This window comes from Lathyrus oleraceus, chromosome 7 (assembly GCF_024323335.1).
Source record: "Lathyrus oleraceus cultivar Zhongwan6 chromosome 7, CAAS_Psat_ZW6_1.0, whole genome shotgun sequence".
Taxonomy (NCBI): domain Eukaryota; kingdom Viridiplantae; phylum Streptophyta; class Magnoliopsida; order Fabales; family Fabaceae; genus Lathyrus; species Lathyrus oleraceus.
The window spans coordinates 535,706,842-535,723,395 of record NC_066585.1 but is presented as its reverse complement, the minus strand read 5'-3'; the positions used below and the strand labels follow the sequence as shown (position 1 = coordinate 535,723,395).

The 16,554-nt window shown below is 30.2% G+C and overlaps 1 protein-coding gene across 1 annotated transcript; it reads left to right on the top strand.

Moving 5' to 3' along the window:
- The first annotated feature begins 8,915 nt into the window (after positions 1-8,915).
- LOC127101207 (elongation factor 1-alpha) lies at positions 8,916-11,528 on the top strand. The gene is made up of 3 exons (XM_051038557.1): positions 8,916-9,049; positions 9,800-10,293; positions 10,397-11,528. Exons 2-3 carry the CDS (start codon positions 9,832-9,834, stop codon positions 11,267-11,269), a joined length of 1,335 nt encoding a protein of 444 aa, XP_050894514.1. The 5' UTR covers positions 8,916-9,049; positions 9,800-9,831; the 3' UTR covers positions 11,270-11,528.
- The last annotated feature ends 5,026 nt before the right edge of the window (positions 11,529-16,554 follow it).

The window sequence follows — 16,554 nt, the reverse complement described above, 5'->3', positions numbered from 1 at the left end:
GCATAAGTTTCTTGATTCTTATGCTTTTTTGGACAATCACCAGAATAGTGACCATACTTCTGACAAATGTAACATTGAATGTGACTCTTGTCTGACTTTTGACCACCGCCTCTTCCTCTAGCTGCAACACCACCTCTTTGGTTGCCTTGGTTCTAGGGTTTTCTCTTATTCGACCAATTTCCTTCTTGCTTATTTCGACCATTCGAATTGTTGTAATCTCCTCTGCCTTTGTTTCCATTCCAACTTCCTTTGTCTCCTTTCTTTTATTGATTGTGCCTGCAAAGCCATATCACTCTTCGACTTTCTTGCAGCTCTTTCATCCATTCTTTGTTCATGAGATTCAAGCGTCCCTTGAAGCTCTTCCTTTGCCAGTTTTGACAGATCTTTCGACTCTTCTATGGCTACTACCACGTGGTCGAACTTTGGAGACAACGACCTTAAGATCTTTCCACAACAAATCTTGATGTCAATACTTCTCCACATACCTTCATTTGATTCACCAGTTTCGAAACCTTGGTGAAGAAATCAATTATGCTTTCATTGTCTTCCATCTGAAGTAATTCATACATTCTTTTGTGAGTTTGTAACCTCACCTCTTTCACCGTCTTCGCGCCTTCAAACAATTTCTCCAGAATTTCCCATGCTTCTTTCGCTGGCTTTGCATCACTAACCTTTTCAAAGTTATCTTCATCAACACATTGATGGATTATAAAGAGAGCTTTATAATATTTCTTCTTCAATTCTTTACGTGCAGCCTTTTCTTGACTTGTCGCATCTTCTGCAAGCGTTGCTACTCCTTCATTCATAAGATCCCAAAGATCTTGATAACAGAACATAACATTTATCTGCTTGCACAAATTCTCATAATCGTTGTTCTTGAGAATTGGAAGATATGCTGGAAAATGCCCGTTTGGATGATTCGTTGCCATGGTGATTTTCTTCCCACGAATCGTTTCAACCGGAGCTCAGTTATTCGTTCATTGCTTTCATCTACTTCGAATCTTAATTATAAAGAAATAAAATAAATATTCCTATCTTTTCCAACCAATTTTATCTTTTGTATTATTAAATTTCTCCCTATTTTCATTTGAATATCTATTTTTATTTTCTAACTTTTTTTCTAAATCTCTTATTTTCCTTTCATTTCACACTATTGACCAACATTATAAAGAACAACAACAAAAATGTTGCAAATGTAATCGGTATTTAATTCACTTGCAATAGAGTGTCGGATGCTACAGTGGTCAATAAATCTATGAAACATCATTAAAAAAGAAAGTATTTGAATAAAATACTTTGATAATCATGAAAACAATAAATAGTACATAATCAACGCTATAAGAAAAGTACCTGATAGTCAATAAATTCATAATCTATCATCTTCTGCACCATCATATCTCGAAAAACTCATCTTCTGCACCATCATATCTCGAAAAGCATGTCAAAATAAGAAATGATCAAATAAACTTTTATGCCCCACGTCTTGCTCAACCGTACCAGTCTCAATTGGGAAGCCTGCATTAAGGTTCTGAATCACTAAATCCAATACTAAGAACATGCATTTTTTTCTTCTTTTTCCCTTTCATTCTCTCTCTAAATTTTTAATTTTTATTTTGCTTTTGATGAGTGTGTTGTGTATGGTACTCATGATAATACTATTTGCTTTAATTAAATTAAATGAGAAAGTTGAATAATTTGATCCATGAATAAAAACCCCAGTCTCTTGAAACTTCCAAAAATGAAGTTTTCCGCCAAACCCTCTGTCAATCTGGAAGTTGAACACAAAAATGATGTTCTGTGTGACAGTGGAAGAAAAGAGGTTATGAAATGTCAGTTTCATTTCTCTAACATATTTCTCATTTCTATTAAGTAAGTTCATAGAATAATTATCATTTTTGATTGACACATTTTTAAATCATTCTTAATAGTTAACCAATAATATAACAAATTATCGCAGTACACATTCATATTGTTGTTTGTTGATTTCTTTTTGAAATATTAAAAATTCTCTTACATATTTATTATATTTTTTTTTGTTGATTTACTTCTACATAAGTATATTGGATATGATTTTTTTTCCTAATTACAAATTAAGTTGGTTTGTTTATTCATTCTACTTACAAAATTGTTGTCTCACTGTTGTGTAATAGATAATACATTAAAGTGTTAATAATAAATTAAGTGTGAGTTGAAGTCCTATATTTATATCTATAATCTATCTATAACAATATATAAAGGCAAAACATTATGGTGTAACCTTTTTTTTCTTTCAATTTTACCATCAATTCATCTATAAAAATATACCATTTTACCCTAAACATAATAATAAATTATTGTAATAAAAATTATATAAAAATCAGATAGTTTTTTTTATGTAGAAGTTAGCGTCAAATTCTACATCTTATATTTAAGGAGATTAGCCTTCTGAATACATATTAACATCTACTACAAAAGTTAAAATAATCTACTATTAAAAAAATATTTGAACGGTTATAGAATATAAATATATTTATTCCAACTATTTCATTACAAGAATCCTATTTTTTTTATCTTTTTCTTTCTCACTAATTCTCCATAATTATCGGTGAGTATTATTTCTTTCTCTATGATTTTTGTTCCTTATTAAGTTTCAAAATTTTATTTTGGAATTTATGTTCTTTAGTGTTTTTGGCATGAGGACGTAATGCACATCACATACACATTAAAATAATTAAACGTCTCTTCAACAAAGTAGTAAGAATGCAACAGTAATAATCTTTGATCTTCATCTTTTCTTTGATAAAGAGGGGATACTACTAAATGAAGAGAACTTATGATATTTTTGTTTGGATTTTTTTTCTTCAATTTGCAATGTATTTTCCGTAATTATATCTATACATTCTACTCCAAATTAAATTATATAGATGATAAGATTAATCTATTCTATCAATGATTATCTATAACTTTAAATAATAATTGTATATTCTAAAGTACTTAATCATCTCTCTAAAACATAAAATAAACAAAGATATTACAATTTATACAAACAATTATATTTATTATCTCTCTTCTATTTCTTTTTTATAGAAACATTACTATACATGGTAAATACTTTGGAACACTTAAATTTAATTGAGTACTGATACTTTCACTCAATTAAACAATATCAATTTTGATATTTATTTTATTTAAAAATAAAGTAATATTTTAAATCGAATTACATTAAAGGTACTGATACTCAATTACTTATCATGAGTATCAAAGAATTTGTCACTATTTATTATCTCTCTTTTATTTCTTTTTGCTTAAACTTTTTTTTTTTGCATTAATATGTTTCAGTTTTTGTTTCTTTCCAATTTTTATGTTTTTTTTATGTATAAACTAATTTTGAATATTATGAATTCATTTATTTTGAATATTAATTTTTTTTATTTATTATTTTTTAAAATTTAGGTTACTCTCAACTACACCACTCATATATGAGATTGATGGAGGAAGGGAGAGAGGGATAAGAAGAGGTAGGTAGTGAGAGAGAGAGGAAGAGGAAAAATGAGATAGAGAGAGGGGAGAGGAGAGAGAGTGAGAGAGAGAGGAAGAGGGAAAATGAGATAGAGAGAGGGGAGAGGAGAGAGAGTGAGAGAGAGTTAATGTTTATGTTTATGTTTATTTATTTAGTAAATTGAGATATACAATTCTTAATTATTTAATCTATATATTTTTATAGGCTGAGTAATGCATTTTTATTGACAACTTTAAAAATAACATATCTATTTTAATTTTCAAACATTGACATAATACTACATATTATAAATAAAATTTAATATATATTTGAACAGATATCACATGTTTGATCATATAAATAATGTATATTAAAATATTTATTTTCAAAAAGACATTGTTAATATTTCTACGCATTTGCGCAATAAAAAATATAACAATGTCACTTAATGTCTCTGTTAATGTTTATGTTTAGTTATTTATTAAACACATTTTGTCTTATTTTATCTAAATCTTTTTATGATTTTCAACTATCTATAAAATTATATAAAGACAAAACTTAATTTTGGTGTAACATATTTTCATTTTTTCATAATATATGATATTCGTAATCACCAAATTATTCCACTCACACCTGATTGAACAAAGTCACGTCAAAATGCGGTTTTCTCAATTCAAACAAAATTTAATGCGCGAATACTACATATTGCAAACAAAACTTAATATGTATCTGAATATTACCAATATAATTCATCATATAAATAGTTTATATTAAAATCAAATATATAAAAAAAGTCGCTATTAATATTTTCACGCATTAGCGCAGTAAAAAAAGCGGACAAACGGGCACGGAGTGCCCGTTTGGACGCTAGTTATATATAAAGACGATACATAATTTTGGATTCGACCTATTTTTGTCTTGAATTTCTCCTCTAACTTCCTCTTTCTTCTAAAATTTAAAAAGAAAACTGTTTTTTATTTTATCAATTGACATTTAATCCATAAAAATAATTAATATTCTGTCCATTATTTTTGTAATAGTTTAGATAAATTAGCCACTATGTAAAGTTCATTATTTCATTTGAATCGGATACTTTCTAATGCAATTTTAAACCATTTGATTAATCAAACCGTTAAAATACAAGTAAGAGAAAAATATTTCATTTAAAAAAGAGAAAAAAAAATATATTTTAGTTTTTTTTCTTTTATTTTTTTCATCTACTATATAAATTATCAGTAATTAATTTAATTAGTCAATTTAAATTATTTTTTATTTTAATATATTATAAAAATTATATTTGAAATGCATATTTATGGTTAAATAATAAAATTAACGTCTATTTTTTATTTGTCAACATAAAAATGAATAAAATATATAATATATCAACTATTTTTCAAACTTTAAAATTTTAAAGTAGTTTTATTTAAAAATGAGTCATTATAGAAATTGTTGAAGCATACTAGTACCACTTATACGTTGAATTTTGTTGAATTTTATTTGTTTGTTATAAATCATAATTATTTAGTTAATTTATCATTATATATTTTCTAACTAAAAATAAGAATAACTATAATATATTTATTATAATGTATTATAAAAATATTTAAAAATGTTGTGTCTAAAACAATAATTAAAATGATTATTTTTTAATAAATGAGACACCATAATCATTTTATAGTTGAGGTGATTATTTTAATCTTCTTTAATTAAAGAAAATTAAAATAATCAACTCCACCCTAAAAAAGACTAAAAAAGAAAGACGTATTTTTAGGAATGATTAAAATTGAAGTATATTTCTTTTTTAAATAATATTTTTTTTTTCTTTATTTTAACAGTTGGATTAATCAAATGATTTAGGAGGAGATGAGAGAAAAAATTGAAAAGATCTAATTCCCTATTTCATTATATCAATCTCACTCATCTTCTCCCCTTACCATTTACCACTCTTCATCCTTCTCTTCTTCATTGTTTTTATTCACTTAGTGGTTCTATAATTTAAATTTTTATAATAGTTTTCAATTATTCACCATGCAAAATAAGGTTCAATCGATTTTGTTTATTCTCTTCAATTGGTTACAAATTAACTTTTCTTTTATTTTAACTCATATGTTTTCAAATCATTCATAAAAACAAAATGAAAAAGAAAAGAAATGACTGCAACTATATCAAATAGAAGGAGAAATAGTTCATCTTCGACCATTTCACACAAATAATAGGAGAAATGAGTAAAAAAATTAGGAAGTTAATTTTTTTCTCTTTTTTGTCTTTCTCAATTTTCACACATTTTTTTTTGTTTGTTTTAACTTTCAATTATATTTAAAATTTCTTTTTTTTAATAACTATAACTATTTTTATTTATTTAATCTGTTGATATTGTGTTGTTTTTGGTTTGGAAGCATATGATTTTTGTTGGAAATCCACCACAAACCTATGAAAAATTTCAATCAATCTTGATGAACAAGATTGTTATCACCCACTCAATAACAATGAAAAGAGAAGAACAATGGAGGAAGAAAGAAAGTAAAGAACGATGAAGGAGAAGAAGAATTAAAATTCTGCAGAGTTTCTCTTTGCCCACAAACTGCGGAAAAATTCTTATTCACTTTGTAACTGCAAAATACTGTGAATACAATGTTATAAATGTTTTATTCACTTCATTACAAAAATAAGGATTACTCCATTTATTTATATATTTAGGTTAACTTGGACCTCAAGTCAAAACTCAAACCTATAAAAGCCCAAAATAGCTAACACTACTAAAATAGGTCTAAGTCGAAATCATGTGCGAAGCGACATGCTTCGACACTTTGCCACACTAACATAACTCAACGCACTAGGTGATTCGACACTTCCTTACTTTTGTCGAGCAACCTGCTTCGACACAAGGACTTACAATTCAACACACCACCTAATTCATTATGTCTAAGCTATCCACATTCATCATAACTCTTAGTGTTCTGAACACTTCGACCTGCACTCCCTTCGTCATGATGTCAGCAATCTGGTTCTCAATTCTGCAGTGTTCCATATTCATCTTCCCATCTGCTACCTGCTCTCGAAGATAATGGAACCTCGTTTCGATGTGCTTGCTTCGACTATGTGCTATCGGATTCTTTGCCAGATTGATAGCTGACATGTTGTCGATCTTCATGGTAATTGCTCCATGACTCATCGATGTTATCTCTTCGACCAGATTCACCATCCACGTTGGTTGACATGCACAAAGAGAAGCGGCTATGTATTATGCTTCGGACGACGATAATGCCACTATTGGCTCCTTTCTCGAACTCCAAGCAACTAGTGCACCACCTAGCATAAACACATAGCCAACTATGGATTTTCGATCCTCGGTATCACTACACCAACTTGAGTCGGTGTATCCCACTAATTTGCATTCTTTTCCTTCATCAACTGGAAGGAACAAAATATCATAGTCGAGAGTTCCTTTCAGATACTTTAGTATCCTCTTCGTCGCTGCTAGATGTGATACCATTCGCTTCTGCATGAATTTACTCAACATACCTACATTATATGCTAAGTCAGACCTTGTGTGACAAAGGTATCAAAGTGACCCAATAAGTCTTCTATATTGGGTTGGGTCGACATCATCTTCATCTGAATCTTTCGACTGTTGTAATCTGGGTTCAGCTGGAGTCAAAGTTGGGTTGCAATCTTGCATCTCAAATCTCTTGAGTATTTTGCCTACATACCTTCTTTCGTGCATCATCAAACCTCTACCACTCTTATAGAATTCGATGCCAAGGAAATATGAAATGTCACCCATATATGACATTTCAAATTCCTTGTTGAGATCACCTTTGAAGTCTTCGATCTCCTTCTTGCAGCTACTTGTTATCAACAAGTCATCGACATAGAGACGTAGTATAAGCAATTCACTATTGCTTCTTCTTACATATATTCCATGTTCAGATTTGCACTTCACAAATTCCTTCTCCCTTAAAAAGCCATATATCTTCTTGTTCCAAGCTCATGGAGCTTGTTTAAGTCCGTACAAGGCTTTATACAACTTGTACACCTTTATTTCTTCGCCTTGTTTCATAAACCCAGCTGGTTGTGCAACATAAACTTCTTCTTCTAAGTGGCCATTCAAGAATGCACATTTCACATCCATCTGACACATCTGCCAGCTGTTCATGTTTTCTAGACCAACATCCAACTTGATTGTTTCGATCCTAACAACAGGTGCAAAAACCTCATCGAAATGGATTCCTTCTTTCTAAAGAAATCCTTTCGCCACAAGTCTCTCCTTGTGTCGAGTGACTTCTCCTCTGGAATTCAACTTCACCTTGTATACCCATTTCACATTGATTTCCTTCTTGTCTTAGGGCAATTCTTTGATGATATGACATTTCGTCATGTATTTATAGTTTTTTAAATCTCAAGAGCACATTAATAAAAGGATGAATGAAGAATTGATTTGAATCTTTATAAGGTAAAAAATGCTATATTACACTAATTACTATTAATTTTACTATATTTTTCTCTAAAACAAATCTAATTTGAGGGTCTTACATTTTTTATTTACTATGGAAAACAATTGCAGGAAAAAAGAAAATACTTCGAATAAAGATTTCATGTTCGACATTCCTCTTAAAGAACGTCATTGATTACACAGTATCAATAGTACTTTGCATGCTTCAATATAATTTTGAATATTTTTGTTTACCATTTTCAAAATATAATAATATTATTTTTAATATGATGTACAATAGAAACCTCATAAAAAGAAAAACAGACATTTATTTTTCTCTGTTGTGCGCACTAAAAAAAGCGGGCAGACGGGCATGAAAGTGCCCGTCTGAACGCTAGTACATAGTAATAGGTTACTTTATAAAATAATAAACAAATATAAAAGAAGAAGTTAATTGAAGGTATTTGTGAAAGAAATAAAGACCATGCCAAAATGACCTATCCCCTTTATATATAGTTATAGATTATAATTATAATATAATATAAATATAAATATAAAATAAATCTTAAAAGCCATTTTTTATTTAAATATTTTTTCCCAGTTATGTAACTGTAATAAACACATTTGAAAAAAAATAATATCACACTAAAGTTAAATCAATTTGTGTATAAAAAGCGAAATCACTTTATATCATAATAAAACAAGATATTAAATTTGAATACATTAAATTAAAAAAAATAAGGCACATAATAAATTCAAATTGTCCGTTTAAAATCACTATTATTTTTTTACAATAGAACAATTTTTTTTGTTAATTTTAAAAAATCATAATAATTTTATGAAATCAAAAATATATTTACCTTTTTTTTACACAATCTTAAAGGATTTGAATCCTTAATTTGATTTGATTTAAATAATCTTTAAAATTCGTTACTATTTGAGTAGTTTAAATAATTTTATGAAATCAAATATATATTTACCATATTTTTTTACACAATCTTAAAAGATTTGATTTAAATAATCTTTAAAATTTGTTACTATTGGAGTTCTTTATAAACCCTCAAACGCTTTTTCTAAAACCCTAACGCTCCTCTCTTCTCTCATTCTCTTCCTTGCGTGCGTAGCATTCTCTTCATTCGGTAACTTTCTTTTTTGTTTCTTATCTCGTTGATTCATAGTTTATTGCGTTACACATTTGATTGCATATGATTATTAGATTTTGATTTGTTTTTGTTTCTGCTGATTTCTTATTCTATTGAAATCTAGCTGAAATTTGTGAATAAATAGTTTTCATCTAGGGTTTTGTATTGGGATCATACTTATGTATTGTTTTCTTTCTTGAATTGCTAGATTTTTTGGTTGCTGTGCTGTTGATAGTAGATTTTTTTCTTTGGGAATTGGGATCGTACTTATGTATTTTTTTCTTTGTTAAATTGAGAATTTGTTCATCTAGGGTTTTGTATTGGGATCATACTTATGTATTGTTTTCTGATTTGTTATTCTATTTCAATCTAGCTGGAATTTGTGATTAAGTACTTTTCATCTTGGGTTTTTTATTGGGATCATACCTATCTCGTCGATTCATAGTTTATTGCGTTACACATGTGATTGCATATGATTATTAGATGTTGCTTTGTTTTTTGTTTTGGTGATATGTTGTTCTATTTCATTCTACCTAGAATTTGTGAATACCTAGTATTGTTGATAGTACTGTTTTTTTCCTTAATTAATTAATAATTTTTTTTTGGAACTGGGAATCATACCTATGTATTGTTTTATTTGTTGAAATGCTAATCGATTGGTCATTGTGCTGTTGCTAGTGTGTTTTTTTCTTAATTTTTTGTGTGGTACTGGGATCATACTTATTGTTTTCTCTGTTGAATTAGCAGATCTTTGTGTTGTTTTAAGCATTTAAGGACAAATGGGAAAAGAAAAGGTTCATATTAACATTGTTGTCATTGGCCATGTCGACTCTGGGAAGTCAACTACCACTGGTCACTTGATCTACAAGCTTGGCGGTATTGACAAGCGTGTGATCGAGAGGTTTGAGAAAGAAGCTGCTGAGATGAACAAGCGTTCATTCAAGTATGCTTGGGTGCTTGACAAGCTCAAGGCTGAACGTGAAAGAGGTATCACTATTGACATTGCATTGTGGAAGTTTGAGACTACTAAGTACTACTGCACTGTCATTGATGCTCCCGGCCACAGAGATTTTATTAAGAACATGATTACTGGGACATCTCAAGCTGATTGTGCTGTTCTCATCATTGATTCCACTACTGGTGGTTTTGAAGCCGGTATTTCCAAGGATGGCCAGACCCGTGAACATGCGCTCCTTGCATTCACTCTTGGTGTCAAGCAAATGATTTGTTGCTGCAATAAGGTATTCGATTGTTGTATTGTATCCCTTTGATGGTGCATCTGGTGTTATTTTTATAATTTATAATTATTTTATGCTAGTACTAATCTGTTGACATCTTGAACAGATGGATGCTACTACACCCAAGTACTCCAAGGGTAGGTATGATGAAATTGTCAAGGAAGTTGCATCCTATTTGAAGAAGGTTGGCTACAACCCCGACAAAATCCCATTTGTTCCCATTTCTGGTTTTGAGGGAGATAACATGATTGAGCGCTCTACAAATCTTGACTGGTACAAGGGTCCAACCCTTCTTGAGGCCCTTGACAATGTCAATGAGCCTAAGAGGCCATCTGACAAACCCCTTCGATTACCACTTCAGGATGTCTACAAGATTGGAGGAATTGGAACTGTGCCTGTGGGGCGTGTTGAGACTGGTACTATAAAACCTGGAATGGTGGTCACTTTTGGGCCAACTGGACTGCAAACTGAAGTCAAGTCTGTGGAGATGCACCATGAAGCTCTCACAGAAGCCCTACCTGGTGACAATGTCGGATTTAATGTTAAGAATGTTGCTGTCAAGGATCTCAAGCGTGGTTTCGTTGCCTCAAACTCCAAGGATGACCCAGCTAAGGAGGCTGCTAATTTCACATCTCAAGTGATCATCATGAATCACCCTGGCCAGATTGGAAATGGCTATGCCCCTGTTCTTGACTGCCACACCTCCCACATTGCTGTCAAGTTTGCTGAGCTGGTTACCAAGATTGACAGACGTTCTGGTAAAGAGATTGAGAAGGAGCCCAAGTTCTTAAAGAATGGTGATGCTGGTATTATTAAGATGATTCCCACCAAGCCCATGGTGGTTGAAACTTTCTCTCAATATCCTCCACTTGGCCGTTTCGCTGTCAGAGACATGCGTCAAACTGTAGCTGTTGGGGTCATCAAGGCTGTGGAGAAGAAGGAACCCACAGGAGCAGCTAATAAGATAAAGAAGAAGTGAACCGGGGAGTTCTACTGTCATGATTATAAATGGTCTGTTCTCAGTGCTTATAGTTTTTTTCTAGTTAAGTTGTTTTTTAGATTAAGTGTGAAGTCTGCACCGTCATCTCCCAGCTTTTGTTCTCAGAACTGGGTTCTAGATCGCCGGTGGCAGGGCGATTTCTTTTGCATTATGCTTTAATTACGTCGCGTGTGAACAATTGGAATTTGTAAGCAGCAAATTTCAGTACCTGCTCATTTTGTTTTGGGATTTATGTGTTTATTTCTTGGTGTTATCTTAAAATGTTATGTTTGTTGCATTGCATCTGTTCGAATGTTATCATGCTCATATTGAATAACACTAAGGTTCAAAGTCATTTGCATTGGACACAATTCTGGTTTTGAAAGTTACGTAGTGAGGTTTCAGTCTGGTATCATAAGATAGTTCAATTGTATCTTGAATATTATTTATTTAGTTTCAAATTCATCCATGATATTATAAATTTGATGTCATTTTAATTCCTTCAAGTATCAACAAATTATAGGCCGGAAAAAAACAAATTGTAGAGAGCCAAATTTGATGAAAAAAATTATAATTTTAGCAATCATTTTTAAATATTGATAATATAAAAAATATATAATTTAATTTTAATGTGTGTTTAATTTAAAATTTAAGTTTTATAAGCTAGATATGAAAATGAACCTTTGTATAATTATTTTTTGAAGAAAAATACAATTAACTATAAATATATGTAGTAGTGATTTTCTATACTACAATATCAATTTAACTTTTAAATATCGAAACAGAAAGATAGTTTTTTTGTGTGGTTATTTTTACACTCATCAATTTATTTGAAATTGTCAATATTATCTACTTTTAAATCATTTAAAGCAAAAAGTTTATAGAAAGTTTGATAATTATTAATTGATTTTCTTCGATTAAAGATAGTGCCCACTTTTACTTTATATTTGAAGTATTTAATTTGACATTCCTCAATTGAACCTCACACTTATGTGGTTTCTACTATTTTTTTTGGAATTTTCTTGTGTTTAAGGAAATTTTTGCAAAAATATTAAATTTTTTTAAAATTTTTGATTTCCAATAAAAAATCAATGGTTTTTGGATTTCTTTTTAAGAATTATCGAAGTTTTTGAAAAAAAAATTCGGAAAAGTTTGAACTTTTTGAAAAAAAAATTCGGAAAAGTTTGAATTTTTTTATATTATCGAAAATTTCAAAATTTTTGATAGCTACATCAATTTTCGAAATTTTCAATTAATTATAATACTTTTAAGTAAATTATGAAACTTTTTAAAAAAATCGATAAAAAACCGCATTGACAATTTAACAATAAACTATCGAAAATTTGGTCTTGTCAAATTTTTTAAATGAACTATCGGAAATTTGATTCGTTCGTATTTTACGTATGTAAGCCTCCGTTGAACTCATTGCTGGTCATTGTTGATGGTTTTTCCTCACTTTCTAATTCTTTTCCCTCCCTTCCGAATTCTGTGCGTTTTTCATCATTGTCTAATTCTTTTCCTAACAACCATTTCGATACTGTTACATAAAAGTGTTGGAAACAAAATTTGAAGCAAAAAGTTTATTAATAGAATACCTACATGTCTTGATAAATGAATTGATTGTTAAATGTCTTGATAAGTGCTATAGTTGTGACATTGATAACATATGTTCTTACTAAATAGCTTATTTACTTATATGCTGACTTTGCTTATTATGATAGATTCATTTTGCATTTTCTCCTTTTGGTCACTCACCTTCCTCGTAGTTTTGTATCATATTTAAAAACGAAATTTTCAACTCATGATTTTCTATCTATCAACTATGCTTTTATCTAATGAATATCACTTCAACATGAATGATATATATACAACACCTTAAACTATCAAATATGGTAGAAGATGTCAACAAAAAAAAACACTTGGGGTTCCAGCCGTACAACCTTACACGTAGTGAATAACACACACCCCTCACACCACACTACATTGTTTTAACCGAGTGTGTAAGTAATATCGTAATTACTATATTTTTTCATTCCTTATCGCCTTTTTTAGCCAACTAATCTTCTTTATTTCAATTTCGTACTCTTATATAATCGCACAAGTATTACATGATCATATGTACCAGTCTATGATGTAAGGCAAGTCACACAAACAGTCGCAACAAATACACACACAATTTGTCCTACTTTTACACCTACAATTAATTTCGATTTTGATAGTGATAGCGAAGATGATTTATACTATGAGTCATTCTTAGGTTTATATCGCAATATTTTTAATATCTATTGATTTATTATAATTATTAAAAATTCAATTTAATACATCATATAAACATGTTTCTTTCGTAAAGAGTTAACAATATCGTTATTGGTTATACAACAACACACCAATCAGATGATGACTCAAGCCTTAATGATGAACACGATTGCCCACCATTTTCATCTTCAAACCAACCAAACCTAAACAATGAAGGTAAACATAAAAAATATATACAACTTCCAATTTAGGAGACCCTTTGATTGAGTGTAGATATTGTAAGGTCATGATGTGGTATGAAGAAAGGATAAAAAAACACAAACATTCGGCAAATCCCAAATACTTTTTATGTTTAAAATATCCACCACAACCTTTATCACATCTCCTGTTTTATCGTGATGCCATGGATAGTAAGAATTTCCAATCACAAATAAGAACATACAACATGATGTTTGCATTCACTACACTGAAAGCTAAGTTGGAGAAAATGTTTAATAATGGGTGTGGTCCACATACTATAAGAATCCAATGACAATCTTACCACCGCATTAAAAGTTTATTGCCACCCGAAGGCCAACCGCCCATATTTTCCCAACTTTACATATATGACACTAAAAACGAAATCACAAATAGAATGAAAGGTATAAGATAACAAAATCATAATATTATTTACTTATACATTTATTTTTCATATTAAATACTTACTAATACTTTTTGTTGTTGTAGAAACAAAACAACATTGTTCCCAAAATAGTCCAGATTTTATCTGATATATTGTACAAATATAACGCACATGCCAAAAGATTCCGAATGGCTAGACATTGGCTTAATCAAACCATATATAAAGTTTGAAACTCCATCTAACTTCAAATAGATCTATTAATGAAAAATTGTACAACTAACCTACTGTTTTCGAGGTGACAACATTAATTGTTGGTGACATTGACACGATAGAGCAAAGCGATACTATAATGCAAGAAAAATGGTGAAACCTATAACGAATTAATGACTTCTATACAAGCTACTTGGCTTACTAATATCCAATTACTTATGGAGAGGATGATTATCTACCTAACATTGCCCATCAAGATGACATTTTTTATGATAATCAAAGAAGCCGACTTACTATTCGAGAATGACTAGCATTTCAAATCCAAAGCAAATGTCATGATGCAAAAACTTTGTTATCATCGATGAGATTGTTCCAACAATTTTTGGTGGATGGTTACACAATGCTTGAAGGAGAGGGATTGAAATGGCTAATAAAAAATCAAACCGAGTTAAGAGTGTCAAAGTTTACAACTCTAAATAAAGAGGGAGATAAAACACCATGATTAATCATAGAAAAAAAATCATATTACCATCATATTATGTGGGAAGTCGGAGATTTATGAATCAATTATACTATGATGACATGACTATTTGTACTAAGATGGGATTTCCAGATCTATTCTTAACATTCACATGCAACCCAAATTGGTCAGAGATTCAAAGAGTACTCAGTCCTATAAATTTGAAGCCACAAGATAGATCATATATCATTGCTAGAATTTTTAGAATGATGTTTGATAACCTTCTCACCGACGTGATCAAGAAAGGTGTCTTAGACAAAGTTCTTGCATGTACCGTATAACATTTTTACTTTACTATAAATGATTTTCTCTATTCTTACTTTAAGAATTTTTCCCCTTCAAGTTTTCATCCAGATCATATTTATTTGTTATTTTTAGATATGTGCACAGTTGAGTTCTAAAAGCGAGGTTTGTCACATTCACACATTCTTACTTTCTTGCATCCATCTAGTAAATATCATGCTCCTGAAGGCATAGACAAAATCATATCTGCGGAAGTATCTGATCTTTTGAAACAACCAAAATTGTATAATCTTGTGAAAAACACATGGTTCATGGACTTTGTGGGTTGACAAACCCAAAATACCCTTACATGAAGAATGATAAGTGTTCCAAATACTATCCTAATAAGTTTCAAGATGAAACCATTGTTGAAGAATAGGATACCCAGTTTATAAAAGAAGAGATCAAAACAATATAATTGAGAAAAATGAAATCAAGCTTCATAGTGGCCATGTTGTCCCCCATAACCAACGTTTGCTGATGAAGTACGGGACACACATCAATATGGAGTGATAAAATCAAAATACTTTCATTAAATATCTATTCAAGTACATCAACAAGGATTCTTATATGATATCAGTTGTTATTGTTCCAAATAACACTTTAGCTGATGGAAATATTGACGAAATCAAGTAATACCTTGATTGCTAATATGTATCACCAAGTGAGGCAGACCGGAGGATATTCTCTTATTCAATTCATTAGAGAAAATCAACTGTTCAAATGATGTTTTTTCATATGGAAGAAGAGAACTTTGTATACTACAAAGATTTTGAAAGAATTTGGAAGGTCCTTCTTAAAGCAAATATCACAGCTTCGATGTTTAACTCTTGGTTTGTGGCAAATAAAGAGTACGAGGAAGCAAAGTTTTTGACATATGGATAATTTGTTTCAACATTTATTTATGACAAAAAAAAGTGTTGGAAATTACAAAAATGAGGTTATACAATTGACCGACTTATTTGGGTCCCGCAAACAATTGGAGAATTGTATTATATGAGGACGTTGTTGACTGTGAAGAAAGCGCCAACATGTTATGATGATTTCAAGACAATTGAGGAATTCAAACACAAACCTTTTAAAGAAGTATGTTTTGCATTGGGCTTTCTACAGAATGACAAGGAATTCATTGAGGCAACAAAAAGGCTTATAGTTGGGGTTATAGAGTGCTTTTGCACAAATTTTTTATTACAACGTTGTTATCAACTTCAATGAATTGACCCGAACATATTTAGAGTAATGTTTGAATATACTTATCAAATGATATTCAATATGAACCAAAGAGATTGTCACAAAATCCAAATTATTTTAAAACATATTTCTTTATTGAATTGTCACAAATTCAATTTTTCAACTACAAAACCAAAGTTTCTACGTTTTCTATTGTTTCCGTAA

What these genes read in the sequence shown, in the direction of transcription:
- LOC127101207 (XM_051038557.1), top strand. Translation starts at nt 9,832, where the DNA reads ATGGGAAAAGAAAAGGTTCATATTAACATTGTTGTCATTGGCCATGTC. An exon ending in TGATTTGTTGCTGCAATAAG is followed by an intron (nt 10,294 to 10,396) that starts GTATTCGATTGT and finishes CATCTTGAACAG; the next exon opens with ATGGATGCTACTACACCCAA.